At 38.2% G+C, this 17,678-nt stretch overlaps 1 protein-coding gene and 1 long non-coding RNA gene across 34 annotated transcripts in view; one reads left to right on the top strand and one right to left on the bottom strand.

The window, feature by feature from the left end:
• The window catches only part of BNC2 (basonuclin zinc finger protein 2), a 415,729-nt gene that overhangs the window by 107,360 nt on the left and 290,691 nt on the right, over positions 1 to 17,678 (top strand). For 2 of the 32 annotated variants that reach the window (XM_057313450.1, XM_048223375.2), the window contains exon 2: positions 2,885 to 2,999. The exons of 27 other annotated variants lie outside the window; for them this stretch is intronic. In XM_057313450.1, the coding sequence (XP_057169433.1) occupies positions 2,925 to 2,999 (75 nt within the window). In that variant the 5' untranslated portion in view covers positions 2,885 to 2,924. Of the gene's footprint in view, positions 1 to 2,675; positions 3,000 to 17,678 lie in introns of those variants that run through there. 3 more of the 32 variants (XM_057313459.1, XM_057313455.1, XM_048223377.2) reach the window with 2 other exon arrangements.
• The window catches only part of LOC123001435 (uncharacterized), a 42,021-nt gene that overhangs the window by 17,946 nt on the left and 6,397 nt on the right, over positions 1 to 17,678 (bottom strand). The window contains exon 2 of one of the 2 annotated variants that reach the window (XR_008959873.1): positions 8,573 to 17,678. This exon is cut by the window's right edge and continues 5,567 nt beyond it. The exons of the other annotated variant lie outside the window; for it this stretch is intronic. This is a non-coding gene — a long non-coding RNA (uncharacterized LOC123001435). Of the gene's footprint in view, positions 1 to 8,572 lie in introns of those variants that run through there. 2 annotated transcript variants of the gene reach the window in all.

Raw genomic sequence — 17,678 nt, 5'->3', positions numbered from 1 at the left:
ACTGAAGGCGAATTAGAAAATGAAATATCAGGGGAAAATATTCTCCTATTCATATTTGCAAAAGCATTTTGATCTAGACTAAAATAGAAACCATTTTTGCCCTTTATTTTATTGGATAGCTCAGTTTGTAAATGTTGAGTTGAGAGCAACTTTCCTGAATCACGTATTAGTAAATTCTGCGCTTGTTGGAAAAGGCAGAGGTTCCTTCCTGAGAGACACTTTTGCCACCTGGGTCTTGGCAAACCGAAAAACAGGTAGAGGTGGCATTCATGGACATGTCCTCATTTTATGAAGAGTAGTGACTGTGAACTGAAATATAAACACAAACAAGAGTGGGCAGTAGTGACTTGGACAAAGATTTTACCAACTGGCAGTGTGAAATATTCGGTAGACTAACTGTTTTAATGGGTTTATCTTAGACAGTTTTTCTGCTGTGAAACTGTCGGTTAATAATTCACCCTTCCCGAGAGGCTAAAGAAGCAATCACACACTGTAAGCCAGCACTTTGGGGCCTTCGCTTTGCTGGAGCTTGCCTTGGCGGGAGCCCTGTGCCTTGTTGGTTGCGACACAAGTACCAAGTGTCTGCACTTTGACAAATGGAGACTCGGGAGATCTAAATAAGGCAGGGACGTTTGGTGTGATTCACTTCAAGTGACATCTGAAGTAATGGATTATTGTAACTATCCATCTGTTCCACATCAAGAAGAATATAACTATATATATTTTTCAAAAAAGTTTATTTTGAAGTAGGGTGGTATTCTGTATGGGGGAGCATGTGGTAGTGGGAAAACAGATTATTTTTTATGGAATATTTATACAGCTTTACAGAAGGGGCAAACCGGGCTTGCTGATGGATACCTGGGATATGTTTTTATTGTCTAGCAAAATATTGGATGCAGATGTACGTGGAAGCCTTACCCTTTGGCAGTGTGAACGCTAATGTCAGAAACTTGAGCCCATTACCCCTTGTCATACAATTCGTTTTGATGCAGTGGTGAACACAGCTCCACTGCAGATTTAAGTGCTATTTATGTGAATTTTATTTCCCTGTTTAGTCACTGAATCATATTGTGGTGTTGGCATGGTAAGTTTTGTAATTTGTTTTCTTGTGTGAAGAGTGCTTTTCTTCTACCGAATGTTCACTTCTGCATACTTTTTTAGTTAGGCATTATGTCATTACAAAGATTTACAGTTATTTAATAATGATTTATTGTCGTAATTTATTCTGCCAGCTGTGGCACATTTTCAGTGGAATTTGTAAATCAGATTTGTACAGAAATTTACCAGGACATGCATTTCAGGATTTAATAAAACATACTCTAAAATCTTTTGAAGTACGTAGTTTTGTGCTAACACATTTGGGATTAAGCTTTACCTTAACAGCCTTTGTTAATGTTCAAACTCTGCTGTGTCTGTCCCACGACCATTGAAAGAGGAGTCTATGAGATCTGTTAAAATAAAATACCTAGTTTCAGGTCATCTACTTTGCTTCCAGACCATTAGTGTCATGTTATATTTGACCTGGGGTGTTCACATGATATTAAGGGACAAGGAAACTTCCTGACATCACGCTCTGTGCAGTTCCATACATTTTAATCACTATTAAGATGTGTATCCGGAATCATAATAGAGAGTGGATCTAGTAGGTTATGTTCATGTTGAAGCGTTAAGTGTCAGATTTTCTCCCCCTTTTTCAAAGCGCACCGGCACTAACCATGTGGAATACATTTAGCTTTGGCAAGGTCGCCAACTCACCCTCCTCCCACAATGTCTTTGTTATGGTACAGATAGGGCCAGTTATGAGACTTTCTTTTTTCCTTTTTAAAAAAGATTGTTGCAATCTTGTTTGTTTACTCGACGGTGTGTATTGGTTTAGAGAACGATAGAATCCAGAAAAGAAAGTGTTCAGATTACTTTATAACTTGTAAGTTTTTTTAAAAAATCTGGCTGTTTGAGAGGCTGTCTTTGAAATGCATGATTGCCAAATAATTTGTAAAAATGACTTGTACTCAAAGACTGCATGAGAATTTTAGTTCTAAGCCGAAACTGCTAATTCACAGCTTCAGTCAGCTGGTTATTTTGTCTACAGCAGCATGAAACATCTCATTTGACTTACTACTGCCCCCCCAAACACATTGACTTCATCGATCAGTTGTTTTAATATTGTGAAGACACTATCTTTAATGTGCCTGGAAGCTGCAGTTCAGGTAACACTTAATTGTATTCAAAGCAGTAGACTTGGTACTATCTATCTAAGATGGAAGTACGCGCTTTTGAAAATACTGTACGTTCCTATTTTTCCTAGCAGCTTGTATTTTGTTCCTCATGTTCAGGCACTAGTTATACAGAATGGAACAAAACAAAAAGAGACAAAACATCTTACATTCTGAAACGTAATTCCTTCCCAGTGAGGGGTTTTTTGTTTTGTTTTGTTTTTGTCTTTGTTTTTTGCCGCAAAGTGTGACAAGGTAAACAATTTATCATCTGTTCTTTTATTTCTTAAATGATCTGATTTTTAAAAATTCTTAGAAATGTCACACAGCAGTTAATTTTGTCTTCAGTTAGAAATTTAAGCCACAGTACCTTACAATTGGATCTTTGAGTGATTTTATCAGACTAAACATAATTTAAAAAGAAATTCATTAAAAATATATATACATAGTATGGTGCTTGATTGAGTTACTATTTCTAGAAAAGTTGTTACGATTTTTATGTGATTACTTGTGTGCTGTTTGGACAAATGTCTCCGTAGTATTTGATATTTATTTATTTTTATTTTGAGAAAACTAAATCTGCAGTAAAGGGGAAACTGAGAGATAGGGGGATGTCTGGAAAGAGAACAGAGATGGACTTTTCTTGAGAGATTTCATTGCTGATCTCTTAGATATGGTGCCACATTTTCCGTGAAGGCGTTTACCACTTGTATGCTGAAGAGACCACAGAGGAAGATTGAGCTCTTTAATTTCTTCACACAGCACTCCAGCGCTCATGGTGTACAGGTATCTTGACCAAGTGTGAATGCAAAAGGAAGGAATATTTTATAATATATTATATTAATATTTTATAATATATATAATATATATTATATATTATATTAATATTTTATAATATATTAATATTTTATAATAGATATATTATATATTATATTAATATTTTATAATATGTTATATTAATATTATATAAAATATTTTATATTTTATATTTATTTTATTTTTCATAGTTCTGGATTTCATTTTGACCTTATCAGTGTTTTCAACTTTTTCCTTTGGGGTTACCTGAAAAAACTTTAAAAACGATACCAGGTTGGAACTTAAAAAGGCATAGTTCAGTGACGACAAATATGTTTCATCTTGGGGGTGAATTTTAACTGACTGGTGGTGAGTGCTTTCAGAGGCTGATGTGGGTGAGGAGGATAAAAAAAGTTTTGTCCTCAATTAGCAATGCTTGTCATAGCTGCTGAGTTAAAAGTCAGTGGAATCAGGAGCTGAATTTCTCCTCCTAGTATACAAACTGCTGAAAGTTGCTGTGATCCTTGCTTTATTAATCATGTGCTTATAGATTCAACCAATCTTCTTAAACACCCCTGAATACAAGGCCGTGTGCCAAACATGGTAAGAATATAGAGGCGGAACAGACATGAATTTGCTTTTAAGTCTTAATGGTTGGGAGGCTTCATTGTTCATTAACAAAAAATGTGAAATGTGGTAGGCAGCAGTTTTGGAGAGACTATTATGGTCCAAATCAGAAATACTGAGTTCTAAGTAAGAAGGATATTCAGTTGCAGAAATCTGGCAGATTCTAAAGCTTGTTGGAGAGATAACTTGTGTTTACTGATTAGGTAGCCAGGCATTCTGGAGGGATACCTATGCCCATCTGTCTTGGATAGATGATTGCCTTGTCAAACGTATAGCCTATGTATGACATTTTGCTAGTGCAAGGCAAACGTAGTGGGTGCTGTAAGGGAAATATGGTCAGGCTCTAGGTGAGTGGTGAAGTCATATGCTGTTGGATGAGATGCCAGTCAGGAATACAGGGTAGAGAATCAAGGATAGAACATAATTTCAGTGTTTAGACATTCATTAACTTCAGTGAATATTTTTTAAAAGATTTTATTTATCTCTTTGAGAGAGAACTAGCGAGCCTGAGGGGAGAAGAGCGGAGGGAGAGGGAGAAGCAGACTCCCCGCTGAGTAGGGAGCCTGACGTGGGGCTGGATCCCAGGACCTCAGGATCATGACCTGAGCCGAAGGCAGATGTTTAACCAACTGAGCCACCCAGGTGCCCCCAGAGCATATTTTTTTTTGTAGAAATATTTTAACCCTACAGTACATGTACGTGTAAAATATCAAATTATGTTTGATGCATATAATTGTTAGTCTTAGGAGGTCCCTCCACCATTTTTCCTACTGGAAATCTTCAAATTATCTTTGATTCCTTCTTTTCCCTGAAAGCTGAAATTTATTAAGCATCAGTTCTTCAAGAGTTTTTAAAAAACAAAATAACTCTAACTTGTGTTTTTGTTTCTCACTGTGCTCTAGTGTAGGTGCTCATGTTCTGTGATGTGCTGACCATCTCTAGGGTCAGGTGTTAGAATCTTGTGGTACAAACAGATACGAAACCTATAGACTTCCTTGCCCTTGGAACTTACATTCTTGAATACAACACAGATCCCTTAATTGAATACTTCTGCCTCAGAACTTTCTCTTTTCTAATACATCTCCACACTGTTCCTAGACGAAAGAAAATTTCCATTATTTAACTTTTCTGTTCAGCAACATAAAACCTAAATTTCAAGGCCTCAAGTGTGCCTGTGTATCCTCTTTCTAACCTCATCTCTTGTTACGTTCTTCATCTACGTAAGGAACAGTACTTTCGTACACATTTATTCAGGCCCCTCTACCCATTTGGAATGTTCTCTTTGTCATATGATATTCTCCTTAGCCCAAGAAACTCAACTTATATCCTTCTTTGACCAAATTATGCTCTTGGCAACATTTTAGCTGATAATACAAATACTGATTTGTGGCACTTCTCCTTTAGTAAGAGAGAGTAGTTATTTGTATGTTTTACAAAAACTCACTAGTTTATGTGTCATCTCCTACTTCACTGTAAGGTAAAATTAGAGACTCTTGTCTTACATATTAACCCTTTACAAATATTAGCACAGTTGAGAACCAGGAAAAGCAGTGCTTTTGAGAATTCTGAAGAGATAAAACAAAGCATCCAAGCTTAGATATCAAACTTCTAAGAAAGTCATCCCCCCCACATTTTTCTTACAACCCGAGAACTCTAAACCTCTAATATTTTGTTGCCTTAATTGCTAATACATAAATATTGTAGGAAGTAAGAAAAGAGTACAGAAGTGTGTACAAAGAGAACAGATTTCCCATTCCTTCTTAGAAGTGATTTGATTTTTAAAAGTATTTCCAGAAATAGCTTAGTCTAAATATAGAAGTATTTATTACCCCCTCCCCAAGTTTTCTCTTTTCTTTTTTTGACATGAATGGTAGTATACTGTATTTACTGTTCTGTATCTTGCCTCTTATGATATTTGGAGATGTTCCTTATCAATACTCATAGCTTTATTTCATTCTTGTTAATAGTTGCTTAATATTCCTTTGGAAAGGTTCATAATAAAATAACAGCAAATTCTTGAAGCAGGAAGAAGGCAGATATTGAGATACAAGAAGTAATTATAACTACAAAAGGATAAAGTGGCAATTTTTTAGAGGATTTTATTTATTTGTCAGAGAGAGCACAAGCAGGGGGAGCAGCACACAGAGCAGGCAGAGAGAGAAGTAGGCTCCCTGCTGAGCAAGGAGCCCTATATGGGAATGGATCCCAGGACCCTGGGACCATGACCCGAGCAGAAGGTAGACGCTTACCAATTAAGCCACCCAGGCATCCCAAAATGGTAAATTTTTAAATTAGAAGATAGAGCATTCCCAGAGATCCTTTTTCCCCCCCCTTCCAGTAGCAAACAGAGCCCCCACAAGTCCTTAGAAGCCCTGAAGGTATAATACATTTTAATTTGATGTTCAAAATGAAAAATCTTATGGGGCGGCTGGTTGGCTCAGTTGGTAGAGCATGTGACTCTTGATCTTGGGGTTGTAAGTTTGAGCCCCATGTTCAGTGTAGAGATTACTTAAAACTAAAATCCTTAAAAACAACAAGAACAACAAAATGAAAAATTTTAATTAGCCAGAACTATCCTGTTTAAAAAAGGGGTGGATATACAACACTTTTAAAGAAAATTCTTACCTAAAATGGCAGAAACCTTGTGAGAGGTATTGTAGGATATTGGGATGAACACATGTTTTGAAATCAGACCAACTTGGTTTTGAGTCTCCACTTTGACACTTAATATAAGACCTTAGCCAAGTGACTTAACTCTCTTAGCTTCAACTTCCTTATTGGTAAAATGAAAATAATAATACCTATCTCATAGGACCTGTGAAGAACAAATGAAAAAATATTTTATGCTTTTCCTGGCACATAACAGGTGCTCCATAAATGTAAAGTAACATCCCCCAGCCTCTTTGTCCTTCTAAAACAATTAATTTCCTAAGAGCTCTGGATGCTGAGATCTTACTGTAATTGTATCTTTTGTAACATTTATCACAATGCCTTGCACATACTAAGCATTTCGAATGTATGCACTGATTTATTTTCTCTCTTACGTGTCTGGTTTGGTTTTCTTCATACCCCTCACCAGAATCCTCAAATCTCTCGAAAGAAGTACAAAGACACACACACACATGATCACATGTACCATAGGAAGATGCCCAACATGCAGATATCAGAATCTCAACTAGTGGTATGCTTGTAAATGTTTAAAAACTGGTTTATGGGGCAGAGGAGCTTTGATTTGTAGGGTTTGCTGATTGCTGTGGTGTAAGTATTCCCACCATGGCTGATTGCAAGTTGCCAGGGTGAAGTCAACTGACTTGTACAATTCCTGAAAGTAGACCAGCTTCGCACTCTGCTAGATTCCCTGCACCACTGCTTTGAACTGATGTAAAAGCAGTTAGAGACACAAGCCTCAAAAAATGGTCCAGGCTTTACCACCATCTCATTTTTTGATTTTTTTTGCATCTCTTTCCTTGTTTGTATAGTAAAGCAGTAGGAGCGGATCAATTTTCTAAACATTTCGCAGTATTGCCTTTCAGTTCTGCGAAGGTATTTCAGACTCTAGAAGCCAAGGGGCTCAAGCTCTGTGTTTCCTCTGCCCTCTATGTTTAGTATGAACTTCTTTTTTATTTTTATTTTTTATTTATTTTTATTTTTTTTTTAAAGATTTTATTTATTTATTTAACAGAGACAGAGACAGCCAGTGAGAGAGGGAACACAAGCAGGGGAGTGGGAGAGGAAGAAGCAGGCTCATAGCAGAGGAGCCTGATGTGGGGCTCGAACCCAGAACGCTGGGATCACGCCCTGAGCCGAAGGCAGACGCTTAACCGCTGTGCCACCCAGGCGCCCCTGAACTTCTTTTTTAGAGAGGTCTCCACTGGTTAAAAATATTTGAGAACCACTAATACTTAATAGCTGTCACACAGCCTGTGTCTGTCACTAGCAGAGGCTCTGATACAAGTGACAGGTAATGGGTTTACTTGCTGTTTATATATATAAATACAAAAATATATAGGGCTTAGGGAAATGCAAAAGGGAAGATAATGAATTTCAATGTTACTTTTATCAGAGGTAGATCTAATAGAAAATAGTTTTGGGGAACGCCTGGGTGTCTCAGTCGGCTAAGCATCTGCCTTCAGCTCAGGTCATGATCCCAGGGTCTTGGGATTGAGCCCCGTATCCAGTTCTCAACTGAGCAGGGAGCTCGCCACTGCCCCTTCCCCCGCTCGTGCTTTCTCTCTCTTTCTCTCTCTCAAATAAATAAATAAAATCTTAAAAAAAAAAAAAAAAGAGAGAAAATAGTTTTGGTACTTGACTTTTTTTGTTTTTTAAATATGACTTTCATTTCTGTGTGCATGAATTCTCCATATATGTGTGTCACGTTGACGAGGCGTGACTGAGAGCCTAAGTCACAAACTCAAATGGCCATAGTAGCCAGCAGGTCATGGATTGAGGGAAATGGTTGGGATGTGAGACAAAGAGGAGCGGTGGAGACTGTGGTCATCTGTGGGTACTGCTGAAAAGAATAGCTTCTGCTCTATCTACTGTAGCAGAATGTTGTCAGGAGGGAACACAGATTTCTGTTGCCATATCTTTAGTTCCCTGAAGCTGCACCTTTTGCTTCTTCCCATTCCATCCCCAGGAGTTGGAAAGCCATACTTTAATTTAAAACTTCTTGATTTTTTTTTTAGCGTGTTGGCCAATAATTAAGCACACGTACATGCATACTCATACACGCTCAGGGAGGAAGCCAAGGAAAACAAACTTGGCCTGTGGGCTTATAGTTTGAAATCTGTCTTTACACACACATGTATATGTAGCAACTAATATTTATTGAATGCTTCTGTTCTAGGCACTCAGCTAAACCTTTTGCACTAATCGAAATATTTAATCTTCACAATTGGGTGGACTTTTTTTTTTATATAGATGAGGAATTTTGGCACTTTGAGAGATTAAGTAACTTGTCAAGGTCACATATTTAATAAAAGGTTCCACAGGTATTCAAACCCAAGTAATCGGACTGTAGAACTCCATGGATCTTGCTCGTACATATGCTATAAGCACATACACAGAACGTAAATAACTGAACATAAAGGGTGAGTAGAGACCGTCGTCTAATGTTAGCTCATTTGTGTGCATTGATACAGTTGGTGTGTATGTGTGCTTGATGCAGTAAAGCACAGGAATACTATATGCTTTCACACTTTATAAGATTTTTCTGATAAAGCTTAGTGAGACCAGTGTAAAATTTAACAGGGAGTTTATATTTCTCTTTGTTACAAACTAGACATCCTGAGCTGTGGGGCCAACATTGTCTCTGTCCAAGGGCAAAAGTTCCCTCACTTCTCATTGCCATAGTTAAACCCCACCCATGGAAATGCTCCAAGTCCTGAGTGATGATCACTTCCTCTGGGCAAGGGTATGAAGAATAAAAGTAAATCTAGCAGGAGGAGTAAATCCCAAAAGACAGAGATAAGTACTTGAGGTCAGAGACTGCATCTTTTATAGTTTTGTCTACATACCAAACTCATTAATATGAATAATCATCTTAGCTGTAGTGGTTGTAGTAGAGAAAGTAATACAAGAAACTAGTCTTGTCTTACACTTTTCCATCAACTCTTTCATTATTTCTAGGATTTGGGGAGATCTCTTTGAGAAAGTGATGTGAAATCACGTCTCTGCCATGTTTCTCCTTTATTTCTACTTCTTTTTTCCTACCCACATAAAATGTTTTTCAACCTTAAACACTTCAGCCTATAGGGGTAAAACCATAAGACTCTAGGAGGAAAAATGAAAACAATGTGCAAGAATCTATGTATTTATCCATTTAGGTTTTCCCCCTGGGAGATTTTGGAACACCATTAGACACTATAAACCTCTTTATGGTTTTTTCACTTGGTGTGGAATGAGAGAGAAAAAAAGAGCCAGTCCCTCTGGCAGTATTCTTCTCAACACTCTATACCCATCATGTGAGTGGAAAGAACCCAAAACCTTCATTTTCAGAACTGTATCTCAGCCCCTGGCTCCTAGAGAAAACCAGTGTGGTTCAGATGTGGGATGGGAAGAGTGGTTTGCATTGGCACCAGCCTTGCGGGTGCTTTGGGGCTGGAGCACACTCAGCTGTGGGTTACAGATGCTTGATCTCCAGTATTAATGTGGCCAACATGTGAAACCATGGCACCCACAATACTACACAAAGGTCCACGCCTCTGATAGTTTGGGAAATAACTCCCAGCTGAAGAATTCCTTCATGAAGAGCTGAAATACATTCTTGAAAAGAAGGTCCTTTTCCAGAGGGGTGGAACTAGGAAAGAGGTGCCTGATGATGTTGGAGTGGGCATCAGGACTGTATCATAGGGCGTCTGTGGTCTTGGGAGCTTTAACTGAAAACAGAAAAAAAATGCTACACGAAATGTTAGATTCATAAATGTTCAATTCCATGCCATACATGTAGCAGAAAGCTTGTGCACGTAAGACATTGTATAGCTTCTTTGGAGATGTCAGGTGCAAACCATTACCGGTAGATGTCATCTGGCCTGATTCAGGGTATGTTTGAAATGTTTCCACCAATTTTTATTTTCCTGAGCCCTCTCTAAGGTTGGTAGGACTAGAGAAAACTATATAGAAGAGAAAGGAAATGAGCATGGGGTTGGGTGGTGCTCTCTCTGTAAATTCAATAACCCAGATTCTTTTCAGGACACACAATTTCGTCTCTTCTCACCCATAAGGCCTGTGCTTCCTTTTAATGGTACACTTGAGAGAGCTGGTTTATTTCCATTCCCCCATTCAGTTAGTGTGCTAGTTTTCTCATTCAGGTACAATTTCTAGTGAAATAGTAGTTTATAAGTATTCAGAAGTTAGTTTATTGACTCTTATTGCACTTCTGAGCACCTAATAAATAATTTATTAGTCTGATGGATATGTGGCTACCTAACTGTGGGGCATGAAATATGCACTGTTTTTCTAATACACTGTAGGGAGACCTGTTTATAAAGTATTTAGTATTGGTTTTATAATGCACCGTTGACAACAGGAGACCACGGAGCTCAAAGATCAATCTCATTTTGGCCCACAGTATTAATGCTGCTTTATAAAGCTCTATGACAGGTCACTTAGACAGTGGTCCTCACAGAAAGGACTCTGTTAGGAAGGTAGGCTGTAGTGGTTGCCAGCACAGCAGATAAATGTCTTTGTCCAAGTCCCTGAGGTGACCGTTTGGTGGTTGCTGATGTTGGCCAGGTGATGGAACTCATCATTTCCCTGCTCTCTAGAGGGATTCTGGACTTGGAGTGCCCGGTCCTGCTAATGCAGCCCTCACTAATTGTGCAACGGGCTGGTGTGACTTGGACCACAATTGCAGTCTTGGAGATATGAACCAGGTAGTAAGGAGTGGAGCTTTGCTGTCCTCAACTTCGTCTTGCATTTGTTAATGAAGCGACATTCTTCCCCATTTCCCACTCCTTCATGCAAATCATGTATGTGACATGGCATAAAGATTTTTTATTTTTGTTTGCTTTGGTGAATTTCATTAGTCAGGAATATGTTCACAGACATTTTAAGAACACTGCGTAGGAAACACTTAGAACCAGGGGACATCTAAGTAAAATATTAAATAATTTCATCTAAAAATCAGTTCTCAGTGTTTAACTTTCTAAGAATTGTGTGCTATAGGAATGCCTTATAAGGGCACTGATTTACGATGAACTGTTGCCTAGAAGCGCGTATGTTTTGGAGCAAGGCATTTTTCAGTTTTGAGTTAAGAACTCCTTCCTGATTCTAAGTATCCTGCTTCCCAAAGTGGGAAATCGGAGCTACACTTCTTGAACCCAGTCTACTTGCTCATAATTTCTCAAGAGTTTATGAGAACCAAGGCTGAATCCCTTCTGCTATTTGCCATTTGTTTTATTCGTTTCTCATTGATTCAGAGTTTCATTTTATCTTCTCCAGTTGGACCAAACCCTTTCTCTCCACCAGTCCCTGATTTGTCATTGTTTTCTGAGGTGATCACTTCCCTTGTGCATTTATTGAGCATTTACTGTGTGTTAAGCACTCTGTTAGGCCCCAGATTACCAAAAACAGATAAAACTCCTTTTCAACCAATGGAGAATTTATTTGGGAAGATGGGTAGTAAACTGGCTTTCTGACACGAGCAATCTCAATACATATATTTTTTTAACTGCAGAATTTTTTTTTTTATATTTCTTCCCTTTGGTTTCTGAGAAAAAAATTTTTTTCTTTCTCCCTTCAGGGGCACCCTTTTTATTTGTGGTCTTGATCACATTCTCTCCTAGGACCCTTTTATATCATTTTCCCTCTGGCTTAGATCTTCAATATCCTTTTCTCCATTGGCTTTGTCCCTTTTGCCTATGATATACTCTTTTTTCCCCTGTAACAAGTAACAAACCATCAACGCACTAACACAACTTCTTCCAGGCCCTGCAAACTTTTCAGAAAACTTTTTCTTACTTTGCTTGCTTGTTTTGCAAAATCTCTCCAGAGAATGTTTTGCCTTTCTGCCTCCTTGTCTTTAAAATTTGCTTACTTCTTAACTCCTTTACAATCTGAATTCTAACTTTTATACCAATTTGTCCATTAAGAGCTCTCTCTTAGGACAGAAAATATAATTATAAAATTATAGAATATTGCAGCCACAGATATATAAGAGGAACGGTATAATGAACACCCATTTGTCTAAACATAAGAACTTAGAATGTAAAAATACATGTGAAGCCCCAGGTTACCATCCCTTCTCTCCAATACCCATACCCGTGCTCAGCGTTACTCTGATTTTGGTATTTATCATCTTTATGAATTTTGTTTTGCTCTTACTGTATTTACTACTACTTACTACTATGTTTGGTTTTATTATACTCTAAATATAGCATTGAGTTTTAAGAACATTTAAAACTCTACCTCTTTAAACTCTGACTTCTTGTCATTCAGAACACTGGACCATTATAATGCCCTTGTTAATAGCGCTTCTTCTGTCTTCTTCCCCAGTAAGCATAGGTGTTCCTCAAATGCTAACCTCGGCCTTCTTCTACCTCTTGTGTCACTTCTCTGTAGATGGCTCCCAGATCTGATAACTCTAGTGTCAGTCTGTTTTCTCAAGTTTTCTAATTGCCTTGTCACTGGTTTGATCTATTTCCCCACACTGAGCTCAAACTCAGCATCCCACAAACTAGTTCATCCCCATTTCTGTTGATACTTCTACCATTTCCCATCCTCAAAGTATTCGAGCTTTTGTGTCATCTTTGACTCTTCTCTTTTGTTACACACGTTTTCTAAGTCATTCTTGTCCCCTGGGTTTTATCTCCACGTTGTATGTGCTTTTATCCCCCCAGCCCTATTGCCTGTAATCATTTTACCCAGATTATGATAGCAGCTTCCTAATTGGTGGCTTTCCTTCTGTCTTTTCACACTTGGGTCTGTCTGTCATGCTGTTGCCAGACAGATCTTCTTGGTGTGCACAGTGATGATCATACCGTGCTGCTGCCGCGAAGCTTTGGCAGTTCTGACTGTTGGTGGACACAGGATAAATAGCAACCCTTTATAGTGGAGTGTAAGGCCCTTCCAGTAATAACAGTTCCTACGGACCAGTCAGTTCCTTTCATTCATCATTGCTCCACACAGGTCCTACCTTATCTTCTAGGCAAATTGGATCACTTCTTTAGGAGTATGACCGGTTCTTCACTTCTGCCTCTGCTTAGAAACTTTCTCTTACAACACCAGCTGGAAGGAATCTCCTTTTCCAAGTCGTGTAGGATTCTGCTGCTGCTTCTCTTATCACATTCTGTTTTATTAAGGTTGTTTTTATACATGGCTTATCTTCTGTACTGATTGTAGACTTCTTGTGAGCAAGGACTATGCCTTAACTTTAATGTTCCCCACACCTTCTTGTAGTTGGCAAGTAGGGCTTTGATCAGTATTCCCTAGTGGTGGCTAAAAATGTTTAAAATGTCCTTCTTTGTAATAAATGGAAGAAAAGGGAGTGAGAAACTTAGCTAGTCAGGGTAAAAGTGTATCCCTTATAAATTAGAAAATTATTCAATTGTTCCCACTTTGTTACTTCTATTCTCCCCAGGGTTTGTTTATTTAATGGTTGGCTGCTGTCAGCCTTGGAGACTGGAACACTTAAACTGTGTTTGGGTGGGTCAGAAGACTATGTTATATTTGCAATAATAATAATAATAATAATAAATCTGTCTTGATATACTCCGTGCCTCCAAGTAATACTGTTTGCAGGGTATCTGTAATTTCCTTCCCAGTCTTTCAGTAGGCACACTCTGTGCCCACCCCAAATTACCTACTCCCAAATAGTCATAATTGCAGATCATAGGACCAGCTCAAAGAGCAACAACTAGAAAGCACGATGCAGGATCCTATGTTGTGTGTGTTCTTTTCCATTTAAGCCAGTTGGATACACTCACACTCTTGTACTGCCTAGTGAAGGTATCTCTCACCTAATTATTCTTTCTCCCACCCATTTACTGCCTTTCATGTTCATCCCCATTCTGTGAAACTCAGTTATTTACTTGATTGCTAACACTTTTTACCTCTGAAGAAACTGTTGCAAGCAGTACACATAGTGGCAGTTACTTGATTAATTTTTGACTGTGATAAATATCTGTGGTCTTTTGTTTCTTCCCTTTTCTCTTCCATGCTGGTTTTTTTTCTTGTTTTTCCTTTTCTTTCTTTCCCGTGCTTTTAATCTATTGTTATCACTATTTTTAGTAGTAGTGCCATTAACAGTAGCAATAATAAACTTTTAGAAGTGAAGGGTAACATGCATACCGGAAAGTATGCAAATCATACGTGTATGTAGCTTGGTGGATTTTTACCAAGTGACCATACCCAGAACCACCAGGTAGATGGGGATATAGAATATTACTTGTACCTTAGAAGCTTTCCATGTGCCTCTTGAAGCCACTACCCCCACCGAAGGTCAGTACTAGTCAGACTTAAGCCACTGTTCATTCTTCCTATTTTTAACTTGCTCTACTGAATTTCTGACATCTTCTGGGTTTTCTAATTTGGAAACTGTCTGTAGGTCCATTCAAATTAATTCCAACATTTCTATTTAAATATGTATGGATATAAAATAGTGTGTGATTTTACAAAGATTTTGGAACTTCAGGTGTATTGGTATTTCACTTTTTCAAGATTTATTTATTTATTTTAGAGAGAGTGTGTGTGTGTGCGCACAAGCAGGGGCAGGGGCAGAGAGAGAGGGAGAGAATCTTAAGCAGAATCCTCGATGAGCTGGAGGCCAAAGTGGGGCCCCATCCCAGGACTCTGAAATCATGACCTGAGCTGAAATCAAGTTGGCTACTTAATTGACTGAACCACCCGGGTGCCCTGGGGTTTCACTTTTTCAGTTTGTTTCTGGGTTTGTGAATTTCATAGACGGGGGTACCTTCAATAGAGCTGATTTTCCTATAACTCTAAAAACAGTGTTGGATTTCCTGGGTGTCTGTGAGTCTCAATCTTCCTTCCTGACAGTAGTTTAAACTATTACTATGACATTTTCAGTGGGGCTGCAAGCTTCCTGGTCCACAGACTTCAGAAGGAAGTAAATAAAGAAATTAATACTATCTTTACAATCCTTGCAACTTTTCTTGGTCATACAGAGGTAATTCTCCACTGGATACTCCCCAGCTTGCTTTTTAATACTCATTTAAGGAAATACATCGCTGGTTCTTTTCCTCTTGAAGATTTTCGTATAAAACATTGACTTTAGGTTATGGTAAAAAGAAGTCATTGTTAATGTTTGACCCGAGAGAAGATATATAAAGTCACTTCGTTTTTTTTTTTTTTTTTTTTTTAAAGCCAAAACAGGGTAGGTAAAATGTTTGATCTTTTGGAGATTTAAGATTCTTGCTGATCTCAGATGCTTTTGCCACTGCAAATGTCTTGATTCTAAGTATTCATCATTTCCCTAATATTTTATAAACTACCTCATCTACCACACCCTACCCAGATCTTTTAATTTTAAAATTTTTCTTAGGATATCAAGGGATTGTGGCATTTTAGTATATCCTTGATGTGTTTTTCTGAAACTGAGCCCCTGATTAGGCTGTCAGCAAATGCTCTGTCACATCGGTGGTTCTAGTTGGTACAGAGACAAGTGTCAACCAGAGCAGATAACCTTTTGCAATAATAATAAAAAAAAGATGAAAGTTTCAGATATTGTTTGCTTAAGGGGGATGTTTATGCCACTGTTTAAAGTGATTTAAATTTGTGTCATATTCAAATTTTATTTTAGGAGGCATCTTTTCCTCTTTTGGGTCTGAGGTCACATAATGATGTTTTCAGTGCACAAGCTTTCTCCCTCAGTGTAAGTGATCAGTTTTTTTGTGTTTTTTATTTTTTGGTGTGTTTTTTTTTGGGTATAGCACTCATTACTATTATTTTTTGTCATATGCTCTGATGTGGTATTCCTGTGAGTAAACACCAGAGCACTTAGCACCCACAATGCTTTGGCCAAAAACAAACTCACCAAAAACTAAAAGCATGCCTGACTGTCTGTCTTACAACTTGGACCATGATCTTGTCCCCTGAAATCTTCAGGCTATTCTGGCTGAGGTTTCTATATATTGAAATGCCCAACCCAGGCTGCCAGAGCCATCTGGAGAAGGTGTAGTGGTAAACACGAAGGAACATGTACAGTTCTAAAGCAGACTCTCAGAGAGGAGAGGGAGATTGGGACTGGCAATCAGAGATGACAACACATTTTTTTCTTCCTTCACCTGACCGGTAAAGATCCTTAACTGCATGTTGAACTAGTTAATCTATGAACTGTTAACCCAAACTTATGTCCTGAGTTTTTAAGAGCTTAGGCAATAGAATCGATATCTCCAGAGAGGAGGATTTATAGACCACATAAGCAGACACTAGGTTAGATTCAATAGGTTGGTGTGTACGCATCATCTTTTTCATCTGGATTCAAGGCTCCTTCATTCATGTTTGGCTAGATCACCTAATAAACTGAAACATGAATGAAAACTGTTAGGAAGAAAAGTTTTCCAGTTTTTTTAAGATTTAAATACCAGCTCCTGGGTGGCTCAGTCAGTTAGGTGTCTGGCTTTTGATTTTGGCGCAGGTCGTGATCTCGGGGTCCTGGGATCCGAGCTCAGCAGGGAATCTGCTTGTCCCTCTCCCTCCTGCTTTGCCCCAGGTGCTCTTGTGCTTTCTCTCTCTCTCAAACAAATAAATATTAAAAAAAAAAAAAGATTTAAATACCAGGATCCAACTAGTATATTCTAGAAGTTTTCTTAATGATCGTTGAGTTATACTGCTATAGAACACTTGGCTAGTAATGGACGGAAAGTAGGACTGCATGGAGAATGCAGGGATGCAGGTATAAATGATCGGTAAATCCTAATTGTGAAGATGGAAACCTTAATGTGTAGGGATGTGTTCATATTAGAACTTTACCTTAAGAACTAACCTTTAATTTCTCCTCCTTCCTTTCCCCCAACATGCAGGCACAGTAGGGTAATATTTCATCTTTTTGTGTGGCTGTTTTTGGGGGGGGTGTGAACTTTTCACTGTCCTCCCATCAAATTACATATGTGACTCAAGGGAAAAGAGGCAGCTTAGATTATGATATAATTATTCGCAAAGGGAAAACCTCAGTTGAAATTATTGTTAGTTTTACTTTTTCTCTATTCTTTTTAGTGAGTCAAAAAATTTTATCCCTTAACTTCACACAGAAAATGAAACTTTACACAATAAAGTAGGGATGGCAGGTTTCACAAGGGAAAAAGGTTGCTGTCAACTTTTTTCCTTAGGAATATGGAAATTTGGGTGGATTATCTGTTCAGAGGAGGTTTCCTTTATTAATTCTTTTTCCTTTTTTCACTTAAGACATCTGTTAACATTTCACACAGCCCAACAGATGTTGCAAGGCAAGTCCCATACTTTGTTCTCAAGAAAAATGACATTTCCTCAATTGGTTCCCCCCACTTCTGTGACTGGGCCCAGCCTGCTGCTTCTGCATAATTTGCATATATTAAGTTATATTCCTTAATGCCATACAAATTTGTA

This window comes from Ursus arctos, unplaced genomic scaffold (genome assembly GCF_023065955.2).
Source record: "Ursus arctos isolate Adak ecotype North America unplaced genomic scaffold, UrsArc2.0 scaffold_18, whole genome shotgun sequence".
Lineage (NCBI taxonomy): Eukaryota > Metazoa > Chordata > Mammalia > Carnivora > Ursidae > Ursus > Ursus arctos.
The sequence above is the reverse complement of the archived record's forward strand: the minus strand, read 5'-3'. Positions and strand labels throughout refer to the sequence as shown.